Source organism: Erpetoichthys calabaricus, chromosome 16 (assembly GCF_900747795.2).
Source record: "Erpetoichthys calabaricus chromosome 16, fErpCal1.3, whole genome shotgun sequence".
Lineage (NCBI taxonomy): Eukaryota > Metazoa > Chordata > Cladistia > Polypteriformes > Polypteridae > Erpetoichthys > Erpetoichthys calabaricus.
The window spans coordinates 39,669,263-39,685,221 of NC_041409.2; the positions used below are offsets into that span (position 1 = coordinate 39,669,263).

The 15,959-nt window shown below is 39.7% G+C and overlaps 1 protein-coding gene across 1 annotated transcript in view; it reads right to left on the reverse strand.

The window, feature by feature from the left end:
* LOC114666368 (hepatic sodium/bile acid cotransporter-like) overlaps positions 1-14,342 on the reverse strand; it is a 34,681-nt gene extending 20,339 nt beyond the window's left edge. The window contains exons 1-3 of the mRNA XM_028821197.2: positions 14,181-14,342; positions 11,090-11,474; positions 8,597-8,804 (exon numbers count right to left, since the gene is read on the reverse strand). Of these exons, the coding sequence (XP_028677030.1) occupies positions 8,597-8,804; positions 11,090-11,448 (567 nt within the window). The 5' untranslated portion in view covers positions 11,449-11,474; positions 14,181-14,342. The remainder of the gene's footprint in view (positions 1-8,596; positions 8,805-11,089; positions 11,475-14,180) is intronic.
* Between the last annotated feature and the right edge of the window lie 1,617 nt (positions 14,343-15,959).

Consider the following 15,959-nt stretch of genomic DNA (forward strand, 5'->3'; position numbering starts at 1 on the left):
GGCCTGTTTCTTAAGAAAACAAACTGATGCTAAGAGATCTGAGATTCAAGAATTGTATCCACCAAGAGATAGCAAAAGCATACTTATAATGTAACTAGACAAAGAGCCCATTTCGACAACGTAAAATGAAACAGGCACGAGTTTGTGTCAGCAGTGTATGAAGAACAAATGATAAGTAACGATGAAGTTGTTTTGTAATGATTGTAGTCCACTTTACTCATTACTGTACAGGCTTGTACTGTTAGTTGATGAATTTTCCAGGCCTATAGTATAATATTGAATGATGAATGTTCCAGTACAATATGGAATAGTAATAAGTATAAGCAGCACAAACCTGATATAGGTGTATTGAATGAATGCGTAATTGAATCAGAATGCATAATTAGGCCTCGAGCTGTAGTCGAAATCGCCTTTCAGGCCTCTAGAGCTTTAATCAAAGTAGCCTTTCTCTTTGAATTTTTGCGGCCGTAAATCCGCCGCCTACCACGATGTTGGGGTTGGATGTCGATCTCGTAAGGTTTTTCGGGCAGCTGCGCATTTGGCGACTGCGCATTCGGCTTCGGACGGATGTGAGTGAGTGAGTGAGTGAGGAGGCAGGCGAATTATGTATTAAGATAGTCTGTGATGTCAGAAATGCAACTGAAGAAATCACGTGTTTCTACTTAGAGCATTGCATAAATAAATACAAATTAGATGAAAACAAAAATTAAATTCTTCAAAATACATTAAAAGGAATAATAATCCCCCAAAAAAGTAGTCAACTGGGTAAAAAAAACTAATATACAAATGATAATACACAAATAAAACATGCTTAATGTTAATTTTTTTCCCCAAAAGTTTCTGAAAATATTTGTGTTTTTATCATTCTATCGCACTGCTATGTTCTGCACATTGATGGTGTGTGATGTCACCAATACAACTGTATAAAGGGTGGCACAAGCATCTCTTGAATAAGATTGGATAAACTTTACGTGGATTAGTGAATTTCTAGTTCTTTTTTTGTGTTCCATGAAAAAAGTTTCTGGGTTATTGACTTTGATTGTTGATTAGTGTTTTGGATTGACGAATGATATTGTAGCGTCCCAGCCAGGTTGAAGCCTTTTTTTTTTGGAGTGACTGTTGGGTCCGATTGAGGAAGGGTGGAGTACAGTGTGGAAGACTGACAGTGGGGTATTGAAGTGTGCGGTAAGGGGGGGGCGGGACCAGGGACGGGAGGAGGGTGGAGAGGGAGCGAGAAGAGGTGTGTTGGGGTTACGAAGTCGGCGTTCTCTTCTTTATTGTTCAAGTAAACTTTTGTGAGACTTTACTACGTCTGTCTGGTTTTTTTTTTCTTACTTCTTCTCTTTTCGTACCTGATGCGTAGGTCGCTACAATATTATTGACTGCCTGGTAAATGAAATCAGCTTCACTTTCAACTTCATACACCTCCCAATTTTCTCTTTCAATCACAAGTCATAACAGACTTGTAGTGTGAGTAAGAGGGAAGCAAATCAAGCTGGAGTTAGTAATTGGAGCAAAGTTTTCTTGATATTTATTTTTTCTGTGTTTTGTTTTTGATATCTGGCACAAACAGCTCTTTTGATGTTTACACCTCGGCTTGTTCTCTGACTTCGACTTTGTGTTGACCCTTTAAATTGCAACCGCCGCCTGTTTCTTTTCCTATGGTTCATAATTTTTTGAAGATGGTACCTCTGTTAGGCTGTGCCTTTGCCTTTGTCTTGCTGTGCTCATTGCGGTTGTGGGATATTTTTGTGTTTTTTGTTTATTTTGTGACACTAGTCGTAGTATACGGTCGAATTTCATTGATCAACATTAGATCAGGAATGGAAAATTTTTCCTAGCATTACAACTATACCTTTTTCCCCCTCCCGTTTGTGAATGCTGCATTGGTTAACAGTGCCCATGTCAACCTGGGAGCCCGTCGGAGGAAACATGGAAAAAGGGCAGTTGTGCAAGCGAGGTTTCGGCATTTATGGTGCTGTGCTTTTGGTGTGGACTCGCAATCTCTGTTTGATTACCAGACCAGGCCGGCGTGTTTGAGATCTGTTCTGCCTGCCTGGATTACCCAATGTGTTGGTGTTCTGCCCCCCCGTCCGAGACGCCGAGTTCGCCGAGAGAGTAATCCCGGACTGCTCTGCACTATCTCTTGTATTCCAGGCAATGCTACTTTGACGGATGCTATTTTTATGACTCTACCAGCTAAGGTAGCACTGATTAATGCACACTCTATCACAAACACGTTATTTATTTTGAATGACTTTTTTACTAGTCATAAATTGGATTTCATGTTCCTGACGGAGATTTGGCAGCGCGATTCTGATTTTCCTAATCTGATAGAATTGTGCCCTGAGGACTGCTCTTTCATTAGCACACTGTGGCTCTCCAGCCATGGAGGAGGGATCGCCATGGTTTTTAAGAAGTTATTTTTATGTCATTCTGTTACTACCATTTCCTATTAGACTATTGAACTTCAGATTGTTAAAGTTGGCCGTGTAACCCCAATACATTGTATTTTAATTTATTGTCCACCTGGTACGATTAGTCCTTTTCTTGCTGATTTTCAAGACTTTGTATCCACCATTATTAAGCTGCATAGAATAATAATAATGCTTGGTGACTTTAACATCCATGTGGATGATATTTTATGTAGTGTGGCTTCCAAATTTTTGTGTATCACCAACTCTTTTAATTTTATACATATTGTTGGCCCTACCCACAGTGGTGGGGGGACACACATTGGATTTGTTTTTTTCATATGGAGTTACCTTGAATGATGTTACTATTTGTGATGTAACCTTTAGTGATCATTAGTGCGTTTTGTTTGACTTGTCACCTTCTGTTAACTCTAGGCATACTCGTTTCATTAATGAGTCAGTAATTAATCAGTTTGTTGATTTGTTTTTGGTATCTGATGCCGGTACTAATGTTGATAATGTTGAGTTAGCAGTTCAATGTTTTAATGACCATTGTACTGATATTTTGAATAATGATTGTTCCTTTTAAAATCAGGCAGTGTTCTTTACCCACTCAGTTCCTTGGATGAATGACTCCATTCGTGATCTTAGGCGTTCTTGTCGAAAAGCGGAGCGCCTATGGAAGTCTCCTATTCTGAAAGTTCATCATTCTTACTTAAAGCAATTACTTCTTTTAATTCTTTGGTTAAGGATGTTAGAACATCTTATTTTTCTAATCTTATTCAGACTCACAAGTGTAATCCCAAAGTGCTATTTGATACTATTCACAATATTATTTCCTCAACTCGATCTATTATTCAGGTTTTTTCTGATACTGACTGTAATAATTTTCTTAAATGTTTTTATTGGCAAGGTTAATGCTGTTTGGGATGATATTGTTCCAGTTGTCTTATCTAGTGATCTCATTCACTCACGTTCTGAGTTTTTTGTGTTCTCAGAAGTTTAACTTTCTGATCTTCCCAACTTGCTCAGAAAGATGAAATCTTCATCATGTCCCTTGCCAACGTCATTAATGTTAAAAACTTTGAGTTTTATAGGTCTGTGCCTTTTGAATGTCCTCCTTGAGATCTGGTGTGGTTCCATCGTATTTTAGCAGCTGTAATTCAACCACTGTTGAAAAAATCCAATTCTGATCCCTCTATTTTGAGTAATTACAGGCCAATTTCAAAACTGCCTTTTATTGCAAAGTTTTGGGAAAGGTGGTTGAACAGCAACTCTGTGCCTTCTTAGAGGAGCAGCGGTTCTTTGATTCTTTTCAATCTGGTTTTCGGAGCTGACATTCCACAGAAACAGCTCTTCTTAAAGTTTTTAATGATCTTTTAATTGCTGCTGATGCAGGCCAGTGAGCTGTGCTTGTACTGTTAAATCTTACCGCAGCCTTTGATACAGTGGACCATTGGATTTTAATTAATCGATCAGAGTGGTTAAGTGTCTCTGGCTTTGCTTTGGACTGGTTCTCCTCTTATTTGTTGAATAGGAGTTTCTCAGTCGGTGTGGCTGGCTTTTCACCTGACTTCTGCTCCTTTGACATATAGAGTGCCGCAGGGCTCGGTTCTTGGACCTTTTTTATTTTCCTCTTTATATATTCTTCTCTTATCACAGATTCTTAACTCTTTTAAGGTTATCTCGTATCATCTTTATGCATATGATATACAGCTTTATTTTTCATTTCAAACTAACCAAATTAATACTTTGGTCACTTTGGTTGATTGTCTGTCTCAGGTTAACAACTGGCTCAGTAGTAATTACCTGCAGTTCGGGAAAGACTGAGGTACTAATTGTTGCTCCTCTTGTTCTTTATTCTGAGATTATCTTAAAATTATCTTCTGACTCTCCTGTGATTAAGTCAAGTTTACGTAACCTTGGGGTTATTTTTGACCAGTCCCTGACACTTGATGAATATGTAAGATCAGTCAGCCGCTTGTGTTTCTTTCATTTAAGAAATCTTTCTAAACTAGGAAATGCTGTTTCAAAGTCAGAATTGGAGATGCTTGTTCATTCTTTTATTTCCACACGACTTGATTACTGTAATGCTCTTTATACGGGTCTGAGCAAGTCTTCTCTCTCACGTCTTCAGTTAGTCCAAAATGCAGCTGCCATGCTCCTAACTCGCCCTAGCCAGAGTGATCATATCACCCCCATTTTGCACACACTGCACTGGCTCCCAGTGTTTTATAGAATTAATTTTAAAGTTTTTGTACAAGCTCCTTTTTTCCACGTCCCAAGAGCCAGCTTCTGTAGCCAAGGATCGGACCGCCAAGGTCCCCGCCTTCGGCCACCACCCAACTCACACTGCACCCGACCTCCTTGGCCCCTCCCATAGGTGGTGAGCCCATGGGAAGGGGGACCCACGTTGCCTCTTCGGGCTGTGCCCGGCCGAGCCCCATGGGTGCAGGCCCGGCCACCAGGCGCTCGCCATCGAGCCCCACCTCCAGGCCTGGCTCCAGAGTGGGGCCCCGGTGACCCGCGTCCGGGCAAGGGAAAATGCCGTCCAAAATTGTTTTCCATCATAGGAGGTTTGTTTAAGTATCAAGAGTTCAAGTATCTCGGGGTCTTGTTCACGAGTGAGGGAAGAATGGAGCGTGAGATCGACAGGCGGATCGGTGCGGCATCCGCAGTAATGCGGGCGTTGCATCGGTCTGTCATGGTGAAAAAGGAGCTGAGCCGCAAGGCGAAGCTCTCAATTTGCCAGTCGATCTATGTTCCTACCCTCACCTATGGTCATGAGCTATGGGTAGTGACCGAAAGAACGAGATCGCGAATACAAGCGGCTGAAATGAGTTTCGTCCGCAGGGTGTCTGGGCTTTCCCTTAAAGATAGGGTGAGAAGCTCAGTCATCCAGGAGGGGCTCAGAGTAGAGCCACTGCTCCTCCGCATCGAGAGGAGTCAGATGAGGTGGCTCGGGCATCTGATCAGGATGCCTCATGGACGCCTCCCTGGTGAGGTGTTCCGGGCACGTCTAACCGGGAGGAGGCCCCAGGGAAGACCCAAGACACGTTGGAGGGACTATGTCTCTCGACTGGCCTGGGAACGCCTTGGGATTCTCCCGGAAGAGCTAGAAGAAGTGGCCAGGGAGAGGGAAGTCTGGGCATCTCTGCTCAAGCTGCTGCCCCCGCGACCCGACCTCGGATAAGCGGGAGACAATGGATGGATGGATGGTACAAGCTCCTGAGTACCTAACCAGCCTGTACTAACTCTATACAGCTCGTCGGACTCTTAGATCTGGGTAACAGAGCCTTTTAGTTGCTCCACGCACTCGGCTAAAAACCCGTGAGGATTGTGCCTTTCAGTCTGTGGCACCAAGACTATGGAATAGCCTGCCTTGTGGTCTGCGCACATCTGAGTCTTTTAAAAACAACTGAAAACATTTCTTTTTAAACAGACTTTTAATCAGTGCTGGGTAGATACTGTTTGTTTATTTATTATTTGTATTGGTTTTGCTTATGTTTTGTTTAACTGTTGTATTTGTATTGTATTGCTGTTCAGCACTCTGTGACCTTTTGTCTGTGAAGGGCGCTATCTAAATAAACTACTACTACCTGTACCATCCAGGGTGTTCATAACTCAATTAAAGTTCAGTTCTATTTTCCACGATGACAATGAACTTGTAATGATTTTGGGTTTCTATACTCTATTAAAAAATCACATGCACTAGTTTTTCTTTCTTTTATCCAAATGTTTTACTACCATGTTTATAATTTTTTCTGTGCCATCATTTGTTTTGCATTGTAAATTGCAATTGCCGCTGTTTTTTGTGCTTCTGCATGGACAAAGCCCTATGTTTATGGCCGCTAGTAATGTGCCTCAGGAAGGTCACAGGCATTTTAATTCTTGACTTTCCACCTCTGTTAGATGGCAGAACACTACCCCCTGTGTCCAAGTTAGTCCATACACTTTAAAATACCTGTTAGTAGTTAGTTCTTTGTCCTCTTCATTGTAAAGAGTTCCTGTGCATTCTCTTTCAACTTTGATTCTTGCTTTTTATATTCGGCAATTTTTTTTTTATTGTTTAAACTGTTTGGTTTTGACCTCTTTTTCTGTCTAAGATTTATGAAATGTTTGTCTGTCTCACTGTTTAGTGTGATAATCTTCCATCTTTAGGTGGAAATGCCTTGTTGATGTGAGAGGTCTGAGGAGAACAGCCATACTGGTTGTAGCTGACAGAAAGGCTATGCTAATGCAGAAAAACACTCTATATAATCGCAGAAAAACATCTCAGAATGTATTGTAAGTATGTCAGACGTTGAGGTGGATGGGCTATGACAGCAGGAGACCAGTTTGGATTCCACTCCTGTCAGCCAAGAATAAATAAAGCTAAGGCCTTAATGGCCACAAGTTCACTAAAACTGGACACATGAAAACTGGAAAAAACGTAGCCTAGCCTGATGAATCTCAATTTCTGCTGAGGCACACAGAGGATATGGTCAGAATGTGGCACAGACAGCATGAATCCATGAAGTCCAGACTGGTAGTGGTGGCTTAATGGTGCGGGGAATGATTTCTTGACACACTTTAGTCCTGTTAATACCAATCAGTCATTGCTTCAATGCCATGGCCTATTTGAGTATTGTTGCTAACCATGTGTATCCCTTAATGACCACAATTTGCACCATGTCACAAAGAACATTAGTTTCATGAACATAACTACGAGTTCAGTGTTCTTCAGTGGCCTTCCCAGTCCCCGGAGCTAAATCTGATAGAACTGGATGGCTTTTGTGGCTACAGATTTTCATTCTAACCCTTCTCTTTATTAGTGACCAGTTTTTTGCTTCTAATTAACTATTTTGCTGTAATTTTAATTTAAGCAAGTCTATTTTTCTTAATTAGCACCCAAACAATAATGAGGTACAAAATGAGCCTCCAACACATGACCACATAACCTGTGTCCATCATTTAATATCTGAGAACAGAGGAAGGTGAAGGTCTTAGTAATGTTCGTCTGCTCAGGTCCACAAGACATTTTGACGTTGCCCTCAGAAAAAAGAAAATGAACAGTTTTGGAAATGCCTGCTATGGCAGAATGAGAGCACCAGCAAGTCATGGAATTAAATAACATGTTTAATTTAACAATAATAATCGGCTTCTAATTAAGAAACTGGTTGGAGTGAACTTGGTTGGAGTTTGAGGCCCTGACTTGGCTGGTCATCTGTTGGCTCACTTTTTTGGGTGCCATTTAAGGTAAAAATGAAGCAATTCAACAAGTGAATTAAAATGAAGGAAATAGAAGCAGCAGAAAAAATGATCAGTAATTAAAAAAGGTTTACAATGAAAACCTACAGCAACAGTAGCACTCCATATCCGGAGCTGAGAACACCTTTGAGATGTGGTGGAATGGGAGATTGGCAACATGAATGTGCAGCTGACAAACCTGCAGAAACTGTGTGACGCAATCATGCCAACAGGGACCAGATTCTCAAAGGAATGTTTTCAGGGTCTGGAATCCATGCCACGAATCACTGAGGCTGTTTTGAGAACAAAAGTAGGCCCTTCCCTGTATCAGTATAATAACATTTCCTAATAATTTGCTTAGTGTATGTATTTCTTAAGATCATGGTTTTAGATGCCATGGTATCACAGAACTTAGCAGTGATGTCTTGCAATTGCAGAGCCCAGGATTCAAATCCCAATGCAGTCACTTTGTTTTTTTTCTCTAGGCTGTCTGCTCTTCTAGAACATTCCAAACACGCAGAGGTTACACTGGATGGTAATTGTAAGTGAGGCTGTCATGAGTGAGCTAGAGAGCTTTGCAAAGGCCTAGTGCCTCATTTTGAGTTAGGCTTTGACTTAGTGCAACTCTAAACCTGGAAGGGATGAATGGATATCATGGTTTGAAAACTTTTATTGCACAGACTACTGTTGACTTTTTTATGTTCCTTTCTTCTAATTACTTTGCATCTATTTTCTTTTGGTATGATATTCAATATGGTCAGTTAATGCTGGGTTGTCAAATAAGGATCTTTACACTGAGAAGGTTGCTTGCTATTCTAATAAGAGGAATATTATAGCCACAAGCAGTCCACGAGTTCAGAAACTACACCAGGCATGTACTATGATGGAAAACATGTAGGTGACTAAGGCTACTCCCAGCTTCCATCACTTCACCAGTTTTGGAAGGCACGTACCTTTGTAATGATCTTGGAGTAGCGTGGAACCTTGGCATTGATGAAGATCCCAATTGCACATGGGACTATCGTCATGAGGAGAGCGACGATGATGCCTGTGTAGGGAATGACACTCTCTGCGTTAGGAATGAGAGCTTTGCAGTACAGATAGAGAAGGAGCGGCATCATTCCTAAAGCCAGCACGGTGGAGCAGGTGGTCATGACAATGCTGCAAAGAAAACACAAAGGGCCGAGGTGAGCAACTCAACAGCCAGTCCTTTAGATAATGTCAGAAAGACAAATCACCTATTTGAAAAGGCGAGGAAGCCTTCGACAGATTTTCATGAGCATTTGCTCTCTTGAAGCTGGCACCTTCATTTACAAACCAAACATTTCCAGCATTTTCTCAGTTTCAAAAACCCATCTTTCTACCTGTGCTTTATTCTGTGTACTCAACTTCCTTCAGCACTGCCTTTCCAAGCCCCATATTACTGCTTTTGTGGGGTTTGTGTTCTTACCATAAGTCATCCAACTGCAACTCTGCTCAGTGACATTTTACATTTAACACTCAACCGAATTTTATGATATGATTGTGATGAACATTTTTTCTGAATTTTCTGTCACATTTTTTTCATGTGACATTTTTCTGGCATATATTTGGTTTTGAATTAAATAGCATATATGTTTTTCACTTAAAATGTGTTTATTATAGATGAATTATTTTTTGAGTCTTTTTTTGGATGCCATTTTGCTTATCACAGGCAACACAATTTTATTGCTACTGCATTGCTAAGCTCTTTAAGTCACATCATCAGCAAGGTGCACTTCCTCATCATCTGACTTTACATAGTGAAAAAAAGAAGATGTTAGTGTGTAATTCTTTAGATTGTGTTCTTGCCAAACAAATCCATGCAAAACAAATATTGATATACAGTACTGATTTTAGACTTGACAGCTGTGTGTTTGACTTCCTGGAGAGATTTGCCTGTTTTCTGGTTCACATATTATCTTCCACTGCTATTCTAAATTTTTTCTTCTTTACATTGTTATGATTATGTTTCATTTTAATTCTTAAACTTTGTGCATGCATTTTGCATATCTTGACTTCTAGTTTCTGGCGAGAACTTTGAGTTTAGTTGAGGGTTTTATTCTTGTTTTGGCTATCAGTTAGAACTAATGCTTAAAACCTTGTCATGTTATTTGACACATATTTATTCATTTGGTCACATCATTTTGGTAACGTCCATGTGCTCTGCAGAACACTACGTGGAGGACCTTGGGAGAAGAATCAGACTCTGGAGGGTGTCAGCAGTGTCGGACATTAAAATCCAGTCAAAACCACAGGAATTCAGGAACACAGAACAGTGTTCATTTTTCATGTTACATGCCCACACTGTTGCTATGTGGATTTTGCACATTATCTCTGTGTTATTTTTCATCAGTACTCCACTTTTCCTGTTTCATCCCAAGGATGTGTGTGTTAGGGTTAACTGGCGACTCAGACTTGGGAATGTGGGTGTGTGCGTGTAGGCAGTGAAGATCAATGATAATCAGTGCTGCATCACTGTGGACTAAGTATTCAGTAACGCCTACAAATGAAATATTATTCTTTCATATAGTATATATTATTTCTACTTGTTGTCAATATGTTACATCACGTAATGTTCCTTTCTGTTGTGCATTGTTTTAATTTTTTCACTATATAATTCCTGAACTCTGCCAGGAGAGGCATTAAGAAGATTCTGTGTTTACAGATGTTTTTATTATGCTGCATGATTAAGCTCCTAGTTAGATACTAATGTGATATAACTGATATAAGATTACAATATTATTATTTGACATTTGAGAACATCACCACTGCCGGACCTGCTTTTGAATTGTGTCCCTCCAAAGCCATCCACCCTCCGGACTTCTCAGGTGCTGTCAGTGCATGCAGGGAAAAACAAACCAAAACAGCAAGGGCATCAAACACACCTCAGTTAACAAAGAGAGGACGGCAGAGAGACAGTGAGGAGGGGCATTTTGACCACAGAAACATTTAGCCTGCTGTTATTCAAATGGAGTTTTCACGGCTGAGCCTGATGTGGGTAGCAAAATATCAGCTGGAATAAACTGTGTAAATAATTAACAAATTCTATTAACAGCTATAAAAGAGGACAAGTTTGAGACCCCCATGGCTAGACCATCAGTGTGACAGTGAATAAGCACCAATAAGATTAGCACTTTCTCTATCAGCCTGTTCTTTTTCCAATTATTTGTTTCTGTTTAAAATATCCTTGTATGTACTTTCAAATGGAGTGAAAAATACAATGCATTTTATTACTATATGCAACAATTGCCTTGGAATGGGCATGTTGAGAGTGATACCCCTGAGTGACAACATAGGTGTTGTGGCCTACTTTCCTACTCTGTTAACTTCATTTCAATTAGCTAATGTTTCTACACTCATATTTTTAGTGCTAGACCAACAATGATTTATCATAGACTGGGCCTGCTAATAACTGCTGTATTTACCTGAGGTTCATGTCTCCTTTGAGGGCCAGAGAGAAGATATTTGACAAGTTGCCCCCAGGGCAGCACCCACATATCAGCACTGCCACAGATTCAATGTCTTTAAGCTGAAAGAGCTTTGCCAAAAAAAATGCAGTAAGTGGCATAACTCCATACTGAGCCAGAACAGCAATGGCCACTCCCTTTGGCCTGACAATATGAACTTTGATCTTGGAGATCTCCATGGTGCACCCCAGTGACACCATAGTAATGAACAAGATGAGGAGGGTGATGCCATTAACAATTTTGTCCACAAGTGGAGGAAACAAAACCATGGTGGAGTTACTACTAACATTGACATTGGGAAAGTCGGTGGAGTTCATGGCAGAGTGTATTGGCTGATGGGTACCTGAAATGAGAAAACATCTTTAGTTATCAGTTGTCAGGGAAATGAGTGCATACATTTTAAAATGAATCTGTTTTCTTTTTATGCACAGATTCATGAGGCACCTGAGATAAGCACTGTGAACAAAGCCAGGATCAGCAGTGGACAGGCGGTGATCTTACCACCATCCCCACGTTCACTCCCATTGATTTGTCATAAGAAGCGCAAACAGACACAGGGAACATGTAAGCTCCACATAGAAGACACCCTGACGGAAATCAAAACTGGAGTCCAAGTAAGGTCCAAAGTACTTTTCAGAACTTTTACTTAGTAGAAAATTGTGGTGGGTTTTTGTCTGCACTGGGTTGTGTTTTCCTTCCTACACATGCTGTTGGCTTTAAAAGGTTTTTGATAGTTCACCATATGAGTTTTACCAACCATATTATACATCAGACGATTTTCAAATATACAACTCTCTTAAAGTTAAACCTGACCAAGTTAGAATGTCACAATATTCATTAATGATATGTAAACATCAGGAGGCCTCCAACTAAATCGGCTGGCTGAATCGGAGAAGCTAAGCTCTGTGAAGTGGTGGATTACTTTAGTCAGGCCTGATGCTGCACTGGCCAAAAATACTGCAAATACACAAAGAAAGTGAAATATTTAACTTAGCTGTGTGTGTGTAGTACTGCAACCTGATCACTCGGGTTGTTCTGCTTATCAGGATTTACCTTTACTGTCCACTTTCTAATGAACCCAAAGGCATGTGTGACTGATAGCATAACTGATAGTGTCAAGGACATGTTTGCTAAGCGTTATAATCAGTGGACTGTAGGCTGAGCAGGGTTGTCCTTCTGAATATCTGTTTGTACATTTTCATAATGTGTTGGCACAGCGCTATAAAGGGCTAAATGACCTGAGATGTTCTGATAAAGAGAGTTTTATTAAATATACCTAACGGGAGAATCTGCTGGCTCATCACTTAGAAACTCCAAAAGAGGACAGCTGCTAAAACTACATTTACAACTATTACCGTAGGTGTCTGTTAGAACCTTCTACATTATATGAACAGTATATACAGTATGCTCAGAATGTCCAGGCAGTGCTGTGTAAGGGAGCGTGAAATATCTGCTTTCTATTTGAAAGACACGGTATGTTAAGCTGAGCTCAAAATGTATGCTCAATTCAGGGCTGACATATCATGAGGGCGCATATTAAAATCCCACTGCTGACTTCCAGTATAATCTGAAACAAGCCAGTTAAAATGCAGCAGCTCTCAGAGGTAACAGTAAGCATCATAATAAATAATGTGGTGATCTGAAAGGTGCTATATAGTATCAAAGTGGGCAACAAACAACATTTACAGTATTTTAAAGTTTTGGTTAACATATACATTTGTTAACAGAAAAAAAACCAGAAAGATAGATGGATATGTAATGCACTATATAACAACAAACAGATATGAAAGGCACTATATAACAGATAGATATAGCTACATATGAAATTCACTATATATCATAGGAATGAAAGGAACTATATATGAAATAAACAGATAAATATGAAAGTATATAAAAGGTATAGCTAGATATCAAAATCACTGCTGTAACGGACTAACATGAAAGGCATTGTATAACAGAGAGATATGAAAAGCAATGTATATCAGGCAGATATAGCCAGCTATGAAAAACACTACATAGCATAGATATGAAAAGTACTGTATAAGAAATACGCAAAGAAATAAATATGAAAGACATTACAGATAGATAGACATCAAAGGCATTATATAACAAATAGAGATAGATATCAGAGGTAGTGTGTAAAAAACAAATATGAAAGACACTGAATAAGAACTGCAAAGAAAAATAGGAAAGGCACTATATATCAGGTGGATAGAGCCAGATATGAAAGATGACGTATGACGTAGATATGAAAGGCATTATATAACAACTATAGCTAGACATCAAAACCACTGCTTAACAGGCAGTTAATATGAAAGAAATTATATGATACAGTCAAACTGAAAAACAGAAAGATTGTAGAGGTGCTATCTAACAAACAGGTAGATCTGAAAGGTACTATTTTACAATGTAGATACTGCACTCGCAACAGATAAACATATGAAAGGCACTATATACAGTGCAGAAGGAGATGAGCGACACATTATACAGGATAGACAAGATAGATTTGAAAATACAAAGCAGTATGTGAACCCTCAGAGCCTGACACTTACTGTACTCACTTTGAATTTCATGTACCCCACAGCCTCTCTCATATACATTCTCCCCATTTTTGACATCAAATGTATATTTCTGCATTTATTTATTTTTAAGGGAGAAATGACTCCTGTTGTTATTTCTCAGTTCAGTATCCCTTTAGGTGCTCTAAATGTTTTTCCTATTCAATTTTTGCCCTACTAGTGACAGAACTCTGTTTTTTTATGAAATACAAAAGAATTAAAAAATAAACTAGTCATAATAATCAATCACTCTTTAAAAAAATCTTGCTTTGACATTTGCCATCCTTCCATTAAAACTTTCAATTCAATCACATCTGTAATCTTTCTCCAACAGCAGCATAAGCAGACATATTTGAATGAGGAGACTAGAAGGTGAATATTCCATCCCATAACTAATTTTTTAATAATTTCCAGATTTATTTTGTTATACACACACCCCCTCGTCCCTTTCAGCCGTTTAGACTGTCCAATCACATAGTTCAGTCATTTACCTTTAGTCTTTCGCCGTGTTCAGTAGCACTGAGGGTTGGTGCACTCTGAATCCCCCCTTTAAATAACTTTATTTTGCAAGGTGAGCACTAATTGATCGGGGTTAAACACCAGGCAGGAGTACAGCCAAGGTGCTATTAGCCTTTGCACTTAACTTTATATGCTCTGTTTATTTTTGCCCTAAATACTAGAACACAAGAAAGTATGCCTGACTGACTACTTATTTGTGTTATTTATGTTTTTTGTCAGATTATGATAAGGGCACACCTACATGACAGGTTATAAAGCTTGGACATTGGAGATTAGAGCAAAATCTGACTAGCAGGAGGCTGTTCACTTGATGGCAGCTACTGGATTAACAGTAACCTTCTGAGACTGCTGGTACTCTTTTGCTTATTAAACTGTTGTCTCCTGGAGGACAACATGTCTTGAAGGTGCCAATGCTAATCCTAGTTCTAGATGTCCAGTACTGAAGTGTTGTGATGCATTTGGGAACTTTGACTGTTGACAGTAGCAGTCCTTCACTGTCCTGTCACCCAGAAGGACATGCTTCAGCTTTCTGCTTTAGCTATTTTGATCAACCTCTCATTTGCTTGCTTTAATGACAAACACTACAGAAAGTAACTCAGACTTAAAAATACTGACATGAATTGGATCTTCTAATCTCTTGTAAAGAGGGTAATCTACTCAGATCTTCGAGCACAATAGAAGGGTATCGGTTTATGAGGCATTGGGACCTGTACAACCATGGCAGGTTACATTTGAACAGAAGGGGTTCCAATGTATTTGGGAGGTGTATCAGTAGGTTTGTTGAGTATATGAAAGGCCAGGTTTACAACTTTACATGAAGGAATGAACAGTAATATAATATCAAATATACATGATAACCTTTGGCACAAAGAGAAAGTCAGTCAGTCAGTCCTTCTCCAAACCGCTATATCCTAACACAGGGTCATGGGGGTCTGCTGGAGACAATCCCAGCCAACACAGAGCGCAAGGCAGGAACAAACCCCAGGCAGGGCGCTAGCCCACTGCAGAAAAAGAGAAAGTCCATCCATCCATCCATTTTCCAACCCGCTGAATCCGAACAGGGTCACGGGGGCCTGCTGGAGCCAATCCCAGCCAACACAGGGCACAAGGCAGGAAACAATCCTGGGCAGGGTGCCAACCCACCGCAGGAAAAAAGAGAAAGTGTAAAGGTAAAATAAGCAATACATTGAAGATTGCTTGCCTTAATGATAGGAGTATTAAAAAAAATAAGCTAAATGTATGTGGCTACACACTTCAAATAACAGTTATAACAGAAACATGGCTAAATATTAGAGATGGGCAGGAGTGTAACATAGACAGGTACACATTATTTAGGAAAGATGGGCAAAACCAAAAAGGTGGGGGAGTTGCTATTTATGGTTAACATAATTTAAATGCAAGGCTTCCTCAAGTAGATGGTGGGCCACACCTTAGTGAGGCTGTTTGGGTCCAACAAGACAGCACCAATTATCAAGGCCTCATATTAGGAGTGTGTTATAGATGCCCCAGTGTAGTAAATCATTTAAAGTTACATCTTTTTAACAATATTAAAAGACAAATTTAGAGGGGACATTATAGTCATGGTGGACTTCAATTTCCAAAATATTAACTAGGTTAGCCTTACAAAAAGAACAGGAGTGTTTAGATGTAATCAGTGACTGTTTTTTTAGTACAATATGTTACAGCACCAATGAGTAGTTAAATTGTTTAGATGTATTATTCTGTAATTATCAGAAGGGGTCAAGGCAATT